The sequence below is a fragment of the Cimex lectularius genome, unplaced genomic scaffold, assembly GCF_000648675.2.
Source record: "Cimex lectularius strain Harlan isolate CLEC.00 unplaced genomic scaffold, Clec_2.1 scaffold49, whole genome shotgun sequence".
Taxonomy (NCBI): Eukaryota; Metazoa; Arthropoda; class Insecta; order Hemiptera; family Cimicidae; genus Cimex; species Cimex lectularius.
The window spans coordinates 1,563,320-1,585,343 of record NW_019392644.1 but is presented as its reverse complement, the minus strand read 5'-3'; the positions used below and the strand labels follow the sequence as shown (position 1 = coordinate 1,585,343).

The 22,024-nt window shown below is 35.2% G+C and overlaps 1 protein-coding gene across 4 annotated transcripts in view; it reads right to left on the bottom strand.

Moving 5' to 3' along the window:
- LOC106666035 (BAI1-associated protein 3) overlaps positions 1 to 22,024 on the bottom strand; it is a 151,368-nt gene that overhangs the window by 25,539 nt on the left and 103,805 nt on the right. For 2 of the 4 annotated variants that reach the window (XM_014392909.2, XM_024230388.1), the window contains exon 6: positions 8,405 to 8,554. The exons of 1 other annotated variant lie outside the window; for it this stretch is intronic. In XM_014392909.2, the coding sequence (XP_014248395.2) occupies positions 8,405 to 8,554 (150 nt within the window). Of the gene's footprint in view, positions 1 to 5,016; positions 5,023 to 8,404; positions 8,555 to 22,024 lie in introns of all 4 variants that reach the window. One more of the 4 variants, XM_024230391.1, reaches the window with a different exon arrangement.

The window sequence follows — 22,024 nt, the reverse complement described above, 5'->3', positions numbered from 1 at the left end:
TTCCGAGGAGCATGAATCTTAGCTTTCTGCCTAAGATTCGTTTTCCCTTCTTCCTGACAATAACTGCACAGGCTTGTTTCTGCAAATCTATACATATGCCTCCGGATCCTGCTGTGTCTAGTTGGTCAACTTTTATTCTAGTTCACTAATTTCGTGGTCCGCTTGACCAATTAAACATTACAATTAATTAAGGTTTTTAGTTGAGATGAAAAAAAGTTAATGGCACGAGAGGGATTCGAACCCACGACCTTCGGCTTGATACGCCGCTGCTCTACCACCTGAGCTATCGTGACCTCGATCCACGCGGACATCAACTCCCCATCTCAACCCCACCTTATGAGTTTTCCCTCCTTTTGCCATTTTTCAAATGTCGTGTAATCGGTTTGGATTCTCGACGACAATTGAAATGTCGACGGAGAGCTTTAGTGAAGTGTACTTCAGCTAATTCATTAAATTCACTAATTTCATGGTCCGCTTGACCAATTAAACATTACAATTAATTAATTTAAAAATGGCAAAAGGAGGGAAAACTCATAAGGTGGGGTTGAGATGGGGAGTTGATGTCCGCGTGGATCGAGGTCACGATAGCTCAGGTGGTAGAGCAGCGGCGTATCAAGCCGAAGGTCGTGGGTTCGAATCCCTCTCGTGCCATTAACGTTTTTTCATCTCAACTAAAAACCTTAATTAATTGTAATGTTTTATTCTAGTCCTAACACGTCTTAGTTTAGTAGTCCTGACGCTATTTTTGCGATGGTTCTTTGATGAACTTTTTAGCATGCCTCTGTCCTTGTCTACTTTCTCATTGAACGGAACTTATTTTTTATCTATTGTCTGACGGATCCACGTTGGCTAGTTGTATGCCACAAAAAGTTTTAGTGCTAATAGGTGTCCTCACTGAACTTTCCTTGGTCAATTCGTTGGCATCTTCTTTGCCCCTCTGCCGTGAGTGCTCTGGTACTAAGGCGTGGATAATTTTGTTTTTCCTAATCTGACAGGACCTTAACGCAATCCCAAAATACAATGAACTTTACTACCGAAGAGAGACCGAGCATATTGTTCAAGTCTTATATCAATTCTGATCTTTGGTTAATTTTCATAAATACCAGCTCATGACCCATACTCGTTTTAGGAGTTGTACCTTTATGTAGTATACCAGATATGATCGATATTAAGTGGGATATACCATCCTATCCTGATGGCATCAACAGGCATGGCAAACCAGAACGTTGTTTGCCTAAACCTACCCCGAAGATTCAGTTGCTTCTTGTTATGCGAGTAATCTATTGGAGCCTGTCCCTGCATTGGTCTATGAATTGTGGTGCTCTGGCCTCGCCCCGGACGAAGAAATGTAGTGGTGGTAGATTCAGAAGGACTTCCAGGGCTGGAGTCATTCTCATTGCCTCAGTGATGAACAGGCACGCTACTCTCCGAGCAGTACCGAGCAACCTGACCACCCTTAGCTAAGCTGTCATGTCCTCTTCCGGATAAGTCCATTATCTGGACGAGTTTGTTATCTCCGAAACATCAAAAACCATCACAACAGTCTGAGCTGAGGTTTTATTTTTGAGGTAAAAAATGATAAAAATTGACTATTTTTTCTTCTGTTTTCTATTAGCAAACAAAATCTTATAAAAATACGAGTTCTTGAACAAAACTGCCAAAAAACCCGTTAAAACATAAAAAAAGACTAAATCTACTTCAACTAAAACTTCAAAACTCAAAAGGGATAAGATAGAATTATTTAGAAACGCTACAGATTATTTTTATAATATATGACAAATTTAAATTTTTTAAAGCATAATTACGCAAAAAGATAAATTAATAATTAAAATTTTATCTATTTGTTTGTAATTTGTAGTGTCGAGATTTTTATTTTTCCCCACACATGGAGATTAAAAACAAATTATCAGCAGTCGAGGTAATTGTATGCTTCTCATCATACAATATGCACGAGTCACGTCCGGTAAAAACCGTTGAAATTACGTTTTCTACTTTTCCAAACATTAATGTTATCTGCAGAAAATAAATTAAGCCTGATTACACGATTAAATTGCTTTCAGTTCACAAAGTATTAATGCAATTAGTTTCATCAGAACATTCCAATTTAGGCTAGTTAATGAATTTACAATAAATCTGTAGTAACTTGCTAGTATTAAATTTCGCTTTGGCTTTTAGTGATTTGACTTAAGTTTCGATGGTTGTTAACGCCCGTGATACGATGTAAACACGGGGTCAAATTGATGGAATTAATGTACACCGTTTCTAGGAAACACAAGACCAATTTGCCATCGTGGAAATGGTCAACCGTGCACCGGCTGTTCATCGGCTGGAAGGCATAACTAAGCAATTAAACGTTTAATCTACTTTGCCGATAATTCGATCATACGGTGCTTGCCGGTCAGAATGTGACGCGTGTCGACTACAAATTGACAAAGATCGTGTTCAAGTCCAAATATAAATTCTGTCATAATTATAATTTTGTACGTAACATTTTTTTTCATTTATAAACTAAAATATGAACTATCAACGTTGACACAAATTGATGGGGGTAATATCAAAGTTGGTTATTGAAAAGTCAATTATAGACAGGTTAATTATGCGATTTAAATGACAAAAGGCTTGTGAGATTGTCTCTGGAAAGACGATCAAGGCTAATTATCAACTCTCTTGTTGATCAATGATGATCATTGCAAATCGGTCTTATCAAAACTGGATCATCTCCGCTTTGACACCGCGGGATTAGGCCAACCTTTTCCCAATTATTATTAGCAAATGAAATCTCAATAACAATAACGTTTTGCCATATTCTTTCAAACATGAAACAATATAAAATACAACAAAAACTAATATTGTAAATCGTTAAAATCAGAAAGATTTTATTCCAAAAGTCATTCCTACCGAAAAAACACTTAAAAAAGAAATCATTAAACCAAACGTTACAGTATTTTCTAAATTAAATTAATACCTTCGGATGTGCAGTAATTGTGTATCGAATATACAGCGTACGTCAATGTCTTGCCATTAGGGAAAATTGTTAGACCGTCATTTCCACTCTAATAATCCATCAAATTTTCTCGGCTCTAACGAAATTGGCATTCCGATAGACGAGGTACTAGAAGGTTGAACAAACATTAAACTGGAAAAATTCCAGCCGTCTTTTTTTAAACAGCAAAATTTTATTCGGGATTAAAATGATCAAACTAAAGTCACAAGCCCAGCAAAGAAGATTTGTTTATTAAAATTTAAATGTAACAATTCATACTGAGGTATTTAATTGATCAAATGTGCTGACGTTTTTAATCATAAAACGGGCAGCTTGAAGTTTAATTAATTTTTTGAAAATTGTTTACTACCTCCCCCCGGGTTATGAAAATTCCGAATACGGTCAAACAACTTTGAGAGGTATGTAACAAAAATTTATATTAACGAGTTGAAATTTCGTGGGATAAATATTAATTAAATAATAAATGATTAAGTAATGGTATCCGCGAATTTCAGGGCGCTGGGTTCCAACATTTCCGCATGACACGAAGACCTTGCGGGTTTAGCCTATACTACAATTATTTGATTTATTGATAAGTCGTTAATCGGATGGTTTTTCTATGATATATGATTAATATTTGAAAATGGTTTTAATATAGTTAAGTGCTTTATCGAACTTCTTTAACCAATATTAACTTCTTTATTTATAGCTATGTTTTTCGGGGGCTCAGCTTGCAGCCCCCTCAGACCTTATTACCATAATAAATACACATAAACAGTTAAAATTATTGACAAAAATAAAAGTTAGCAATCACAAATTTTTTGGGTTCAAATCTTACTCAAAGAAATCAATAAAACCCTGTTGTTAATCTCATAGCAACCCTTATTTAATTTCGCGACGTAAACCTCGATATCGCAGATTGATTTCAGATCCATTAATGTTTCTTTTTAATTATTAACTAGTGCTTAAATTGATACATAAAACATATGCAGATTATTTCACGAATTTTTACTTTTTATAAAACTACCCATGAATTCTACTGAATTTGTAAAAAAAAATGATCTGAGTGAAAAGTTGTCAATGAACAATAAAATAGGCTGAATGAGAAAAGCAGGTTACGAAAAAAAAATTGCGGGGATTATAGTGGTCGAATGGTTAGAGCGTCCGACAGTGGTCGAATTGATACGAAAGAGGTCTTGGGTTCAAATCCCGGCACAGACCATTTAATAAAATTTAAAAAATGAATTTTAAAGTGGTTTAACCCTTCGCGACCCTCAACAGGTAGTTGGACATCCTGTATGACAGTAAAAAAATTGAATTATGTATATGAAAAAATAACCAAACCATACAGGGAAGAAAATGTTGAGAAAACCAGAAAAACATTCGTGAGAAATTTTACTCGATTTTAGGAGAAAAATTAAACCTCTAATTTAAACGCGATTTCACTCAAGTTTCGTGTTTCGACTTAACTCATTTTTCACTGCAAGTTAGAATTATGACCCTTTTATCAAGATAACATCAAATCAGATGAAACTCTCCATAGTAAATAATTTTTAGTATAATACAATATTTAAAGAAGTTAATTTATACGGAGTTAGAATTAAAATTAAATTCTAAAGAGACCATATGTAGAAAATAATCAATTAGCATATAAATGTCTACATCGTTTAATTTATTTCTCTTTGCAATAACAAAGATATTTCCAACAGATATTCGGTTATTCCACATTCTCCCGTTCCCTTAAATAATTAACCGGGTTATTGTTTTATCCCTAATTTACCCTGCTGGGATGAAGGAGGGAATTCTAAACTTCCAAAACCCTGATTCGATTATGTGTATAGTTTGTCATAAGCATATTTGAGGTGGAGGCGGTTCAATTTTCAAACCCACATCCCCCTTTTCCCTACTACAGAACGAACAAATACTTAAATTCAGTGTCTTTAATTAATTGCTAAATCTTTAAAAAAAAGTTTTAGCTATTAATTTTTTTCTCTAAACTTGATACAGTAACAGATATATTTAAAAAGACTTACCGCTTCCTGAAAAACAAATATAAAAAAAGAACATTAGAATCGGTTGTACAAATGGAATAAAAATCACTACCACTTTAATGAAGAAAAAAGAAGGAAGAAAACTCATAAGGCAAAGTTTTTGGATGCAAGGTTTCCATGGAAAACGGATCCACCCGGGCAGGTTGGATTACACTCCTTTAATCTGTACGGTCACTTTACTGGTGCACAGGGTTGGGGGGTACATGCCCAAAACTTACTTTTAGGAAAATCCAAGATGCGAACACCATGCTGTTATTTTTACTTTATATTTTTCCAATGCATAAATAAATAGAAAGAAGTATCGGTAGGTTTGTAGTTGAAAAATAAGTCGTGTCAAGTTGAAAATGTTTGAAGTTGAAACTGTTTAGGTTTTTAATTCATCTGTTCGGATTTCGAATGCATATTGTGTCTGTAATGGTTAAAGATTCGGCGAATAAAGAAACTGAACAGGACCGAAGTATTCGAGTACGAAGTCTGATAGATAAGTTAAAGTTGGGCAAAACTTTTCTGATTTTCATGAAGGAATTTCTAGATTGTTAAACTTTACAGCGGATTTCAAATTAAGGAGTTGTCTTCGACATAGAATTTCATGTATTTGTAATGTTTCTGACAATTATATCACTGCCGATCTTTACAAGTGCGAACCTTTTTGTTATTTATTGATAACCATCCCGTTTTGTCTTCTTCACGTTTAATCGTAGTTCTATGGTGATAGAATTCAAAAAATCCTTGCAAATCGACAGATCTGATGTAATATACATGACAGTGTAGTCTCGTGTTATTAAATTCTGATATCTGACCGTCAGATATCATCAGATAATTTCAATAAGTATCCCCAATCACCCTGATAATCCCGCTATTCAATAGAAAAAAATATTAGTAAATTTATTTAATTTTTTAGCTCATGGAGACATTAATTGACTAATATTTAAAGACTAAACAATTTAAAATATCACCTTTCTTTTTATATACTTCGCTTGTGTACACAGTTTTGCAGTTGTATGCTTCAGTTGATTTAATGCAAAATAAAAATTTACTCTTTTTTTGTTTGCAATTCAACTGCAGTGGGCGCAGTATTTGTGACATTATTTTCCGAGGTGTTTTCCGACAGTGATTGCAGCCGGGTCGCCAACAAAAGGGATGTTTGATAACCAGGGACGTCAGTCGGCGGACAAAGCGCAGATTTTTGACCGAGATTGTTATTTATTGCTCGGCTACTTTATTGGGAAAGTATACAGGCACTGGATCATTCACCGCTTTTGACCCATTAACATAAAAACCCGATTCGAAAGAGCAAAGAAGACTTATTGCTGACTATTGCTGAAAATTTGAAGTTCGCATCCCTAAGCGATTAATAACATTTTTTTATAACTGCATTCTTTGACGCAACAAGTAAAACATTGTATTTACATATAAAAAATAATAACAACAGCATGAAAGCTTAAACTCAATCCAGTGATGGTAGTCGTTAGAACATCAACACGATGAGCGAGATGGACTCCGTCCTAGGAGACTGGTGTCAAGTGTTGAGGTTGTCGCGGGGCCACCGACGCTTCAGTCTTCTGTTGTTAGGTAATGTGGTGGATGATAGGTTTTTGACGAAAGTGTTCTGATGATGGGGTAGTGTGGAATGAAACGTTTTGTAAAGGGATTGGGCCAGCTCGGTAACAAGAGGGACATTTAGTTCGGTATGGAAGGTGTGATTTCATAAATAGAAAGAAGCGTTGACTATTGTTCTGAAGATTTTGGATTGAAGGGATTGGATTCGATTGAAGTTGGAACGCTTAGCAGCCCCGTAAAGTTCAATTCCGTATGCCCAAATGGGCCCGGAGGGCAATGTTTTCTTTTGTTTGTAGCAAGAGTTTTGATCGTCTATCGAGTGACTACTAGTCGTTTAAGCATGAAAAATCGTGTGTTACAGTCTGTGCGCTTAAGTCGTGTATAGGGGTTTCACATCAGTTTATCCAGGTAGCGTCCGACTTATCGCAATTGGGATGGGAAAGTTGTTGAGGTATACTGGTGGGGGCGTTTTCTTGTTTAGGGTAAATATTATGTCTGTTGATTTGGTGTCGTTGATCTTGATTCTCCACTGTCGGAGCCAGCATTCTAGGATGTGTAGGTGATTGTGGAGATTACGGGAAGCAGTGACTAGAGTTTTATCACGAGATAGGATTGCGATTTCATCGGTAAAGATGAAGGTGTTAGGTTGTGTAAATAGGTCGAAGGTATAAATTGATTAAAGGAAAGAAGCGAGCACGCTGCCCTGTGGGACACCTAGTAGAATAGGATGGATAGGATACAATGGATTTTTGTAGGATATTTGGAAGTAACGAAGTTACGATCGTTAAGATAGGATTTTAGGATAATGTAATAGGTTGCTGGTAGGACGTTCTTGAGCTTCCACAGCAGTCCAGAATCCACGGTCAAAGGGAATATATCCAAGAACACACCCTGGCAATACTGTTTAGGCTCAAGGGAGGTGGAAATAACGTCGATTATGCGATGTGCTTGTTGTACAGTTAGTGGCAACTCCAAAAGCCGAATCGGGGAACTGTGTTTGAAAGAATTTCCTTGGACAAGCGGATCAATGAAGCTTTTCCAGTATTTTGGCAATAATGGGCAAAAGACTGATGGGTCGGTAGGATCTAGGAAGGTGATTTGGTTTCTTAGGTTTTGGGAAAATCCTGGTACCGAGTTATTTGCGAGTTTAACAGGGCATCCCGATGCAGGAACATGGAGTATAGTATTGTGTGAGGTCCGGATAGGAGGAGGCATCCGAGGAACTCGTGACGGGATGGTCCTTCTACTTTCTATCATTTGGCCAAATTGTACAGGGTCTTAGGCAAAACACGAAGAGTAAAAAGGATTAAAGTAAGTCGGAACCTTTCCATGGAGATCGTTGGGTTAAATGGCACACAATGACATGAGAATGTCGAGGAGAGTAATTCCTAACGGAAGGAAATCTGTACCTTGTACCCTGCACGATGAAGGATCAATACATGGCCAAACAGAGGCTTTGAAGAAGCACGAGGAGTGATACTCCCGAATGAAGGAAGTAAGAACTTTTCGCAGGGAGGATGAACGTCGTTTGGTTAAAAGTGGGAAGGTCCTCAGGAGAAAGTTGACTAGAGGAACCGTCAGCCGTCATCTAAGTAAATTTCAAAGCTATCGTATCTTTTGTTGCCTCACTGAAAAACTCTGCAGCTTGTTTATTGTAAATAAACTTATTTAAATTTATCGTCTGTCCGGTCATAAAGAAAAAAAAAGAGAAAAGAAATAGGAAATATGATAACGGGTTAACAACAAGGTAGGGTCTGAAAGTCTTAGCAATCGGCACAACACGGTTTGTACTATTGGTTTTTTTTCGTACCAATCATCGAGGCGATCAGGGCGACTGGGCTCTTGATCGTTTGTACTTCATCTTGTGAAGGGTCTGATTGTGTGCTTGAAGTCCTTCTTAAGATAGTCGAGGCGTAGGCACCTGGGACGACGCCGACCAAGCAGTACGGGTCACTGTACCCTAACCAACCCCAGCCAACCTCTCACACCTCGCAACCACACACGGCCGCTAATAACACACCTCGTTCCGCCTCTCGATTTTAAATTATAAATTAAAAATTTACTTCTTAACAAAACCATTGAATGTTACCAAGGAAACAAAGAAATTCTCAGTGTTAGATAAATTCCTTTTATAATTAGGCTAGTAAAAGTTCCTAATTAATGTAAAACAGGGTATTTTTCCTATTAATAAAATCATCTTTTTCATTTTCAAATAGTTATTTAATCGCAAGTTGCTTTGAACGCACTGACCAGTGGGTAAAGATTAATCGAGCACTCGAGAAGGATCGCGTTAAACCACCTGCCTTGGCCAGAAGTTATTTATCATCAACACAACGCGTTTTGTCTCAGTAATCCGTCTTTGTTTCCATCCCTTTTCCCGGGGGAGAAACCTTCAAGAAACAAATGGCCCATGGTAAAATTTGTCTCCTCGGCGGTATTTTGAGAAAGGACGGCTAAATTGGTCAATTTTGACTTAAAAGAAAGTATAAGAGTATAAAAACAAATATTAGACATTGATTATTTTTATATCTCAAGTGTAGAAAAGCTTTTAAATACAATGCAATTTTAAGCGTACGTAAATATATCAGTAAATTTAGAGAAAAAAAAACAATTGATCAGAAAAGAAAGTTGATTTTTTCCTTTTCGCTTATTTAAAAAAAAATCTTCTAAATTCCCTGTTTAAACAATTACCTATCTTCTTTTTATTCTTCTCATTTTTGAAATATTCGTTACTAAACCTAGTCGTACTGAAAGGCTCAAAAATTAAAATGAATTGAAAATTTAATTTTTCCCCCACTAGAATTTAAAGAGCAGTATGAAAATATTAATTACCACGAATATGATACAATAATTGAAATCATATTAAGTGTTACAACTTTACCAAAACCAGAGCTGCTTTGAAAACCGAGCGAAAATCTCTCGCTTTTAGAGCTAATTTGAAAATTAAATTTCTTACAATATTAATGGGATTAGAAAGAAAAAGTTAATAGTTTATAACCGACTTTTCACCTCAAAGAAGCTGACTCGTCATAGCAAAATGAATTTCTATCCCTATTTCCTTCCCCACTTCTTCAAAATCAAAAATATATAAATAAAAAAAATATATCTCACTAACACTCCTAACAGGACACACAACCGTGACACATCTACACAGAAAACATGCACTTTGATTAAGTACAAATACTTTGATTAAACCTAAAATTTCTACTTTGTGTACATCATTGTATAAATTTGTTTTCACGTCTTACATGTATTTGTATAATGTAAATAATGTTTGTAAATCCCAGGTTCTGAGGATGATTTCAATAAAGATCGAAACGTTGGAACAATAGAGAAAATAGTTTTCTAAATCTACATCCAAATTTTTTTTTTTTAAAACCAGGGTTCGCAACAGCAGAGTTTATATCAATCCTCGGGTTGCCGGTGTTTTTGAAAAAAAAAGCCCATTTGTAAGTATGTTACCTTACAGTGATGAGCGCCGTGACAACGCCTAAACCGTTGCGGCTACGGCCAAATTTGATCTATGGGTTATATAGGACCATATGTGTCTCTCAATTTTAGATATCCAATGAGTTTATATTTTTAATGTTGTGCTTTAGTACTTTCGTTTTGTTGTTAGGGAATGCACACAGAATCGTGAGCAGTGTCAGTTGGTCGCTTCTAAAATGTACTTCACTGTCATAGACGCGCAGGGTAGGAGTACACCTTCTGGGTGTCAGGCGGGTTAGGCCTATCCTTAATCTTGTGACATTAATTTTCTTTTAGTTTTGTTTTTCGGGAGCCAAGGTTTCACTGATCTTAGCTTTTAGACCGTTGTACCTCCTTTTTTCGACTCCTTATCGGTTTCTTGATTTCCGTTTAGACCGAAGCGTCGCGGAATCCATCAAATACCTCGAATTTCGGCTAATGAACGCTGGTATTTTAAGGGCTCATTGGAATAATCAGTGAGTATAAATATTTGGGCTTAATTCTCACTCCTAAACTTTCATTCACTGCTCATATCAAACGAAACACTCACATTGCAAAATATGCGATGAATTCAATTTGGGCTAAATTCATTTCGAATAATCTTGCTCCGGTTTGCAGTAAATACAAGCTGTTTTGGGCTGTTTGGCGCTCGATTGTGTCCTAGACTTGGGGTTTCCAGCGATACGAAACAATTGAATCCCTACATCGCTATTTTATTCGTAAAATTTATCACATTCATCTCTAAATGCATGATCAACCTTGAGACCTCAGTTGAATTATTGTTCCGAATTTCATTAAAATTACATACTTCCTATATCTGCATGGTGCTACACATTCACAACTACGGCCTTCCCAAGAATACTGCGCTAGAAATCTAGATCCAAAATATCATGATTCTCGTCGTGGAATACCTTTCAGCTCAATGACAATTTTTCCCTGGACATTTATAAAGAGTGGCCATTTTTACACTCAAAATTGATCAACAATATCCGCACCTATCACACAGTGAAACGTCTTCTTCATGCTCAACATTCCTCTAGGTTTTTGCTGTGCAAGGAGCTTAAACAGCCTTTCTTGAACAAAGCGCAAAGTTCTAAAGTTCCATCAATTCAGCTAGCTCGCTGGTTTTTCAAAGTTGTATCTGAGCATCTAAATAACCTTGAGTGCTTAAATTTAGGAAAGGTTTACGATGTAAACCTAAAACTACAGGAAAGGACTATTTTTTTATTTCAATTATTAAATGTTTATTATGTATTTAAGAGACACCCTGGTTATTTGTATGTGTATAAGTGTATGTAAATATACATACATATGTTTTTATTTTATTTTACTTATATAGTTTTTCTCTTTTGTTTATTCCTTGAGGATAAATATTTAGTCTTGTTTTGTTTGTTTATTACACATTTATAGTTCCGACAGACGGTTGATTTTGTCGTTCATGTGCTTTTTAGTTATGTGCAATTTTTTTAAACTTTTGTTTATCTAATGAAGTATTATTTCATTCATTTCATTCATTCACCTCGCATTTTTTTCTGTTAATGCCTTTAACCTTTCAAATATCTTTCCGAATAAAGGGGCAACGGAAAGTTTGTTTTGCACGGCTGAGTGAATCCGCACAGATTTGTAATAATTTTGAGCATAGAGATTATCGATTTCTGACAGCGCGAAGTATCCAACTAATTTAACTAACTATTCACCAACCCCTCGGCATTAAATACGAAAAAATAATGTTTTATAATTCAAATAACAAATTTGAGTCAAAAATATAATTAACAACAAATGTTTTGTTATCAGGGTTGATTATTATGCAATGTTCCAAATTCACGGCGCTAAGGTTCAACATTTCTATAAGACAGGTGTGCATTGCGGGTTTAGCCTAAGTGGGTTTTGCTAGGCGTTTATACTCCTCGAGGGTTTAGATTTCACTCAAAGGCGTTTCATCTTGCCATCTTCGGTGAGAAATTTCTTAAAATTCTAAACCCGCGAGATAGTGAATAGACGTATCCTTCCTTCACATAATCCTCTGCTTTTCTTTTGGTTATTAAAAGATTATTATTCGAACTGCTGCTTCTTTGGATGCGGGACTACCATAGATGTGCTAACTACTCCTAGTACTTTCCTCTAACCTTGATCTTACAATTCCTTCCAAATGTCTGCAGAAATTAGTATAGCAGACTGGTGTAGATAATGGAAAATGAAGATCAATTAAAGCAAGCAGTCCAGCAGAAGATAAGAAAATCTCTCACAATCTATTGCAATAATGCTTCTTTCCTCAGAATCTTACTCCGTTATTTTTCTTGAATTCCACCAAGATTCGCGCTTAACATGGAATTAGGAAATGCAACTAAAACGACCTAATAAGAAAAGAAGTATACTCTATAAACTAAGAGTTGACAGTCCATAATGTCGCAGCAAACTTACGATCAGACTAGATCTGAGAGTGGCTACAATTCTCGCCCATTAGACAAACAATTATAGCGACAGATAATAATATCTGGATATAATTAGAACCCATGTGTCCGAAGTAACAGTAATCTCCAAATTCAACGAATTAGGGGACCAGGTCGCCAATGAAGCTACAAAACAGCAACGTCGAAGGACGTTGGAAAGATACTTGTCTCCTTTATATATAACATAACTCAATCACATAAATCAAAACTTTTTTGGAAAGATGGAGTTCTGAATGAATGAACATTTCTGAGTTATTACTCGAGACTTCAAGATAACACTCACAGGGCACGGGAAAACTGCTCGTACCTACGTTGATTGCTACATATCTATGCAGTGGGAAAGGTGCTTTGCAACCGTAATCAGAAAAGCACTTTTGAAGAGATTTTCATGGCTGGAGAAAGAAAAAAATTCTGATAGGCAAATGTGAGGACTTGTGCCATTTTATTTTTTCAAAACTTTACTAAAACCGATGTAGACGTCCGATGTAGAATTGTGAAAACTACTAAACTTTACAATACCTCAAGGTTCCAAATCCTATCAATTCGTAGTCGTCAATTGTATTAAAGTCCGCTAAGCACTATGTCTTCAAAACTACCCTCCCGGACGTTCCTAAAATCCCATTTATCCAAGCAGATACCTAGTTCCATTATCAACTCTTCCATCATCCCAATAGTCGTACCTATGCCCTGTCTAACCGATCCCATCCTAAAATGTTATAAGCTCAAGCGGAAATGGCCATCCGACTTAGTTTCTGAGTAGTAAGAATAATAATAAGAAGTAATATAATTCATTTGATACAGGAGAGTTTAACGTCCAGGTACAAGTTGGGTTCTACGAAAGAGGGGACTTTACAATACCTTTTACATATTATTTCCTAATTAAAATTTTACGTGCTATGCCGAGATTTTAACACAGATATGCTATCGTGGCAAATACGAGTTGAACGCGCTTATTACTCGGTCAAACCGTCCCATTATAATCAAGTACAATGAAAGTTATAAATATTGAAGTGCAATGAGTACATTATTTTCCTCCCCTCAATATGTCCATGTATAGAAATTTTTATAAATATATGCATATATCTATCCTCAAATTACATGTTGCAAATAAAACTAGCACAACGAACAGTAAAAGGTAAAAACCACCGTGTTTAAATTCCTGTTTGTCTGCTGTTGATTTTCTCTCTAAAAAGTATAACTGTTAATTGTCAAACGATATTTAATAAAAGAGGGAAAAACAACAACCAATTTGTAATCAGAAATAATTAGAGGATAGAGCCAAATGAACTTCATTACAAGATTATAAGGGACTTTACTAATAAAAGAGCAGGATTTTTTGTATTTACTATCAACAAAAATGAAAAGGCTATATAACATAAATATATTACAAAAGGCTTCGTTAGTAATGGCGTGATTTATTTCTCTGAACTCTAATTTGCTAACGATTCTTAAAAACAGCACCATTTTATTATTTTTTTCCAATAATTTTATAACCAAGTAGAAACACTTCTGAGGAATGGAAGTTATTTTGAGATAAGGCAAAAAGTTTGGGGAAATTGCATAACGAATTTAATTTGAAACAGAAGTCTACCGATAAAAAACAGCCGGTTTGTAGTATAATTATCTATAACAAAATCCAACTTAATTTTCTGATCATACAAATATGAATAAAAGAACAGAATTTTTAGCATGGTTAACACGAAACTTTCACGAATAACTCATATGATTCATGACTTATTGAAGAAAAATATTTTGTCTCTTTATGAATGAGTTATGAAGTATTTGGAATGTTTCTTTACCCAGGAAATATCGTATCAACTCTTAATTATACCTACGATGGAAAACAACAAAACAAGAAAAGTTTAAATTAGTTTTGTTTTTCAATACGTAAATAATAAATAAAAAATGGGATCAAGTTTGTTACGATTACATTTCCATTTTTTCTTGCAACTTTCCTTTTAGCACAAATATTGTTCAATTAAATTATTGAAACCAATAAAAGTTAGAAACCTCACAAAGTAAACAATTGACTTTAATATTTTAATATTCAATGAGAGTTTGTTTATTTCCTTTTTTTTTCAATAAAAATAACCGAGAAGCGACGAGGCGTTTTGCCAAATGTAAAAAAATAAAAATAAAACAAAATAATATACAAAAAGTAGCAGTGTGTGTATAAAAGAAAAATATAAAAAGTATAAAAAGAAAGTTATTCCTTTGATAAAACACATTCAGAGAGAAATAAATGAAATCATGGGTAAGGGATATTTGGAATTCAAAGTTCCACTTTTTGTTTGGATTTTTAGGTTTCGTTCGCAGAAACTTTATCATCGTCCAATGATGAGATGATCAACTTGTTAGGTGAATGATTACCTCTCGGACGACAGTAACCGCGACATGTTTCTCTTTTTGACCTTACACTCAAAAAACGAACGAAACCTAAAACGCCAAATTTACTTTCGTTCATACGTGAAAAAAAATCTCACGTCCGACAGGCCTTACACGAAGCAAATGGCTCCTGCAAGTCCCTCTTCGTGAAAGTTTTAATAAAATAAAATAAATACATAATCAAAATCAACTTTCGAAAAAGCACACGTTTTTTTGTGTAAAAAAGTGGATTTTTTTCCGGATAAATGGAAAAGGGTGGAAGAGAAAAAAGAAAATAAGTTATTTTTTAAACAGTAAGAAAGCTGGTGATTCTAAAGATTTACACAATGATAATTAAACAGTAATACGTTTTGTTCTTATCTTGTAATTTATATATAAATGTTGGTTAATAAATTTAGGTAAAAGCTTTAGATTAAGCTTGGGAATTTTACAAGAAAACCCGGGTCAGTAAACATTACTCGCCAATTCCACAGTTAAGCAGAGTATCGAAGGAAAAACCCAAAATCTTAAAGATTATACTTATATTTTTTTTTAAATTTCGTACTTTCACGGCCAATAAATTTTAAAAAATTGAAAGGCTGAGAGCAGACATTTTCTTAAACGGGGACAACAGGTGGTTGCCATAGCGACTCCCGTGTTCGATACATGTCTCCCGTTCAATCTCCGCGGGTCATCCACGAGGATCCCCGATCAAACTGGCTTGATTCCGGGACGATTTTAGCTTTTTGGGACAGTCGTTGTTTAAAAATTTCCAACCTATCTTCGGATGCACGGAGGATTTGTCTAAAGAGTTTTTTTAACCTAATGATAATTACACATATGTGGTGATTAGTGACAGTTAGTTAATGATTATTCGGAGATATGCGGTCTAGTGTGACGTAGGTCTTAGAAAAAATTTTTCTTTATCGTGCCAACGTTTCGATCTTTATTGAAATCATCTTCAGAGCTGTCGTGTTGGAAGTGAATATTTCACTGGCACTCTCAACACGACAGACAAGAATTACACATCTACACGAAAAAAGCATATTTAAACACTTCAATTCTTTCTCCTTAACTACTAATTTACCCAAAATTTAAAAGGCGCGTCAACTAACGTCCAAAATAATTAAACAGACACCTATGACACTATAGTGATTTATTTTCTACAGTTATCAATGTAATAGAAAAATAAAGTTCAAGAGTATTATATATTATTATTTGAAGATCGTGGCATGCGGTCAGGCCTGACGTAGGTTTTAGAAAAACACTTTCTTTATCGTGCCAACGTTTCGATCTTTATTAAGATCATCTTCAGGGCCTGGGATTTATAAACATACTTTAATGCTTTAATTGAATCTAAAATTTCTAGCAGTGAATAAATTCATAGGATTATTTTTTTAACATCCTCCATGTATTTGTAAAATTTAAACAATGTTTATAAATCTCAGGCTCTGAAAATGATCTCAATAAAGATCGAAACGTTGGCACGATAAAGAAAATATTTTTCTAAACCTACAACCTTTTAGACCTACCTAAATTAAATTGAAGGTAATTTAAAATCAACTTAATTTAATTCGAATAAAATTTTAATAAAACTTCAAATTAGCGGTTTATAATGTATAATTAATCCTTTTTAAATTAAAAACAACTTTTTACACCAAATCAACTTTTTAAAATTTCAAATTAACTCTTTATTCTCAAAACAAACACTTTGAGCTCTGACGATGATCTCAATAAAGATTGAAACGTTGGCACGATAAAAAAATGTTCTAAACCTACATCACACAAGACGGCATCTCACGACCTCCAAATAATCAGTATACAGGGCGTTGGGCTACTCGTGTTACAAACTTCGCCAGTAGATTGTACTTTGTAAAAAGGAACCAAAAGGTCCTACTTAACTATGGTCCGAATTTTAATAATTTCGGAGTTATTTCACTTTTTGTGATTTTTTAAGATTTCACGACCTTGCTTCAAAGAAACAGTAATAACTCCAAAACTAAAATCCATTGATACAATTGAAAACTACATTAAATGTCGAGTAAGATGTGATTAACTTGTAAACCTTCGTAAAATAAGTGTTTTAGTAGCGAGAACTTTGAAAACAATTTTTTTTAAAGTTGAAAAACTTGCCATAGTGATTCTAAACTACTATTTTCAAACCTAGAGGCCAGCAAATTTCAGGAAACGTACTCAATTTAATATCCTTTTTAGTGGTGTAATTGCTTTTTTTAATTACTTTTTTCAAAGATGAAGACTTTTTCACATCCTCCATGTTTTTGTAAAATGTAAACAATGTTTATAAATCCCAGGCTCTGAAGATGATCTCAATAAAGATCGAAACGTTGGCACGATAAAGAAAATGTTTTTCTAAAATATACGTCATACCAGACCGTATCTCACGATCTCCGAATAATGATAATTACAAATAAAAAGAAAAGCGAATTTAATTAATAAATCCTCCACAATAATCGTTACACCGAGAACAAATTTTGACTCGAGGAAACTTATTTGTTTCATTGTGAACTTGTTTGAGATGTCTTACTTGTTAGGAGAGTTGTACAACTAGTTCTGCGAGTTGATGAACAGTTGTCAACAGTTTAGGTCGGCCCATTCTTCGTGTTTGTTCACCGGGTGAATGTACACACAACTTGGCCGGGCTTGGAATTCAGCCTAATGTGCAGTTTCTGCTTTTGAATCGGCAAGTGTTTTGTATTTTTTCGAGCGAACACGATGAGGGAATAGTTAATGAGTACTTTACAGACGACTTGGCCCTAAGCTTTCATTATTGAAATTTTATTCGGTGTTTTTTTTTCTTTCTCCTCGTCTGCTACAAAAAGAGATAAATTACCGAAAGGGAAAAACATTGAAGCGAATTTTCACGAGAAGTGGAAAATCAAACAATTAAAAAAAGTTTGGTTGATTTTATAATACTATTTACTGAAAGGTTTAGAAAAAGAAAGATTAAAAGCTCAAGTTTTTCGTTTAAAATTATCATTCCCCTCCCCCTAAGTATTTTTCATACTGACAATTGATTAAAGGAGAAAAGAAAACTTGACGATTTTTCCACATTTAATACGTATTAGTTTCCTGAGACTTAGTCGAACGATTCTTCAAACCAGCCAGTATTATTACCCTCTGGGTGCGAGAGTATCTCAGGGCAGCGTATTAAGACGGATCCTTCACCTTCTGTACACCGCGCCCAACTCCACCCTCTCATCCTTGCATACTGTACCGATCCCACAATTTGTTCGGAGGAGAATCTTTTTTTCTGAAAATTAATATTTTGTTTTCCTTGTATCTATTTTAGTTTTTGTTGAAGAGAAAAGGTTTGTTTATTTGTTATATTTTATTGGTACTTAACTAGAGTAAAGTATGGAATACTTTTAATGCATTAAATTAAATTTCTTCTTACCGCACAAACTTACACATTCGTTTTTTAATATTTTAAGGCGAAAGTAAACTTCAGGCCAGTACTGATTTGAACAATTACCGGGAATGATATATGAACTTGAAAAGTCAAGTCAATCAAGTCCACTCTTGATAACAACGTTTCGAGAGAAAAACACCAAAGATCTGGAGAAACGTGCTTTAGTACTTTCTCGCAAAAACCCCTACTGCATTTTTTCATCAACAATTAGAAACAAAACTTCTTATGATCAGGCAAAGGCTTACCACAAAAGGAAATGTAAAACTTGTCGATTTTGTTTCTTCTTGATAGCCAATTGTTGAAACTTTAACACAATTAGGATAAGTCTGGTCGTTAAATATCCAAATTTAGTTAAAAGCAATAATGAACTTAGCTTATCGTGCAACCTTTTCAGAACTCTCTCAGCCAGAATACAAATCAGCCTTAACTCCTTTTGATTACCACTTCTCTTTTTTTACACACTAGAAACGTACACACAAAGATTAGGTTAAAACGATTGAAGAACAAGGGCCTAAAAGGTTCAAAGAATAATCTTTAGTTTAAATAAATACAATTTATAATTTTATTGGTTATTTATCTAAATAATTTTAAAAACGATTGTATTCGTGTTGAATAAATATTGTACTGCATTTTTATACATTGGATTTATAAACTGCTCAAAAATGAATAGGGACATTGCCAAATTTGTAATATTTCCTTTCCCTAGCATTTTTATTTTATTTTTATTATAAATTGCATTAAAATTTATTAGGAGTTGTTATATTTTTGGCTGAAGGAAAATGTAATTAAGGGATTTTGAAAAATAACAAAATAAAACATTTTACTTCCATAATATTCTTTGTTGGACACAATGTTTTTTTAAAAATAATTAATACTGTGTATCATGTCTTCTGTTAGCTAAAACCTCTGTGAACCTGTTAGACATAGTGTTAATACGGTTGTCACTAATTTCGTAAGGAATTTCACTCCATAGATGTTGCAATGTTGCACTCAGTTGTTGCAGGTCAACTGGTGGATGGTGATCGAAAAACAGTCTCTGCAACGCATCCCACATGTGCTCAATTGGATTCAAGTCTAAAGACAAAGGGGGGACTGGCAGATGGAAAATTCCGAGGTTTTCTAAACATCGATGAACACCTTTGCCTCTATGAGGTCTGGCATTGTCATCCAGAAATCGAAAATCCCTGCCAATGAGATCCCTGGTTTGAGAGATATACTCCTCGATAAATTCTTGGACATAACGGACTGCGGTGAGGTCGCCCTCAACAATCTGGAGTCCAGTTCGTCCTCCAGAGTAAATCCCAGGCCAGAACATTACACGTCCTCCAAAATGCACTGAAGGTAGCACGAACTGGGGCATTATACGCACCCCTGTTTTTTGGTAGACTCTTTGGCCCCTGGTATCATTATAAGGACAGAAACACGACTCATAAACAAACACAACAGCATTCTAATTAGTGAATCCTGCCAAAAAGATAGTTCCTAATCACAGTTAGTTGTTGTCATTTCTATTCCAATTGGCATTCTCTTCCGCACTCGTTGCACCATATTCTCCTGAGTTTTTGGTGGAGTGTTGTTGCTACAGGTCGTTCCAAAGGAGCATAAGATTACAAATTTGTGTTGATAAAGGCCTTGTCAAAATATCTTGTAGTTCATTTAGGATCTGGCGAGCACGGCAGGTTCCGTGTTGCAGCAATGACAATATTTCTGTGCTACCTTAGCGCCTTGTAATGCGCTGAAATCTAATACCAGGCCTCCTGTGGGCAGTACCAGTCTCTCTGAATCCCGGAGACCACGCTCTGATAAATGTCAACTGACTCTGCAATATCCACCTGCCGGTGACCTCGATAACTCTTTCTCACAATAAAGTACTTCTGGTTCAAGATGATTTCTTTCCATGGTTAAAGAGAATACAATTTGAAAGACGAAAAAAGGTGTTTGCTTACAAAATGAGTAATCTTTTTGCGTTTACTATTCTTAAGTAATTCAGTTATTAAAAATGAGGACATCTAACAAGAATATATCCGTTAATTTAATTAAAATTAATAGAATAAGAATAAATTACAAATATCCCCATTCATTTTTGAGCAGTTTATATTTGCTCATTTGTACTTTTCAATAAAATGCCGGCAGGCCTCGAGAATCACCAACCTCGGGGTTGGTAGACCGTGGTCAGACCTCGGACCGTCCAGCCGCCGAGGTTGGGGGTGATCTCAAAAGCTACCTCATTTCAGCTCTCACCATGCAATTCTTAAATCCAAACCCATTCTCACTCTCATTCATTCTTAATTACATTTTTCTTGTTTACATACCATTCATTCAGTTAGGGTGCTGGAGTACTCGACATACTTTCCCCCCTCTTCACATATTACATAACTAATTGAGGGTCGATTGGGTACCCAATATTCCGCCATCAACGTTCTCACATTACACTCTCAACACAAGCTAGGGACATAAAACTATCATTACTATATACAATAAAACGACCTATTTCCTCCTAAAATACTCGCGGAATTCAATATTCCCATATCGGGTTGCAAACCTACGCGCTCTCTATATAGATCCAAGGAGTTGCATCCTTCAATAGGTGGGACATACCAAACATCTTTCTCTACCGGACATACACGGGCTTTGGCTCAAAGTAAGCGCCCGTGTGCCAACCTCGCTTATACTTAATCGAGTGAGAATGATCCTTCTTCTTGCACATTCAAGTTAACAAACACATTTACTCTCAAAACACACTATGGGACATACTACTAAAAGTACTATAAACAATAAAACAAAACTGTTTCCTCCAAGAATCAGGACCCAAATACTAGCTGCCGTGCTCTAGCATAATTCTCATATTAAGTGGTATTCCTACGTTCTCTAGAGGAAAGAATTGCATGTCTCAATCAGCAGGGCCAGCATTTCCCTGCATGGCGGACTGTATGTGCCTGTGTGCCTACCTCACATGGCTCATTTTGTGAATAAAATTCTTATTCGTTTTTCTGTCGGTTTCTTTTGTACTAATGATCAAATTAACGTTCTTTTCATGGAGATCAGTGATATTTTTCCCTATTGATCAGAGAAAACGGGGGCCAAAACTGGCCATTAGGGAAAAATGTCTATCCCGGGCCGTAAAGTATATGCCCTGAATGATCAGAACACGAAAATATCATTAGTCACGTCGTACGAGCATTCGTCGAAAATGGATTGCGGATCATTTCCAAACACAGACTAAAACACACGGTAATTTATAAAAAAAAATGTTTTATATATATCACAACAAATTATCAAAGAAAAAAGATGTTTTTTAAAAATTTAATGAGCTGGGTTTCCATTATTTCGTGTTTTTTGTTTAAAACAGGATAAAGAGAATGGACCGCAATGGATCATTCCAAATGTAACGCCATAACGTCGGGTTTTATTTAATGATATTTCTTAAAGCCCTTTCCTAAAGAGAAGCTCTCTCCATTATGAATGAGATAAATGCCCTTCCTCATTTTATACAATGTGATACACCGCCGAGTCATTTAAAAATGAATTATTTTCGTTTTAAACGGAGCAGTACTACTTCTGTCTACATTTCCAAAGTGTATTTTCTCAAAGCGGAAATTTACATTTAAAAGATACGTTTTTAAAAATATCGCTTGCAATGACAATGAAACCTTATTGCTGAAATTATTCTTCCACGATTATCAGACTGATCAATAATAATACTATTATAGATGTAAAG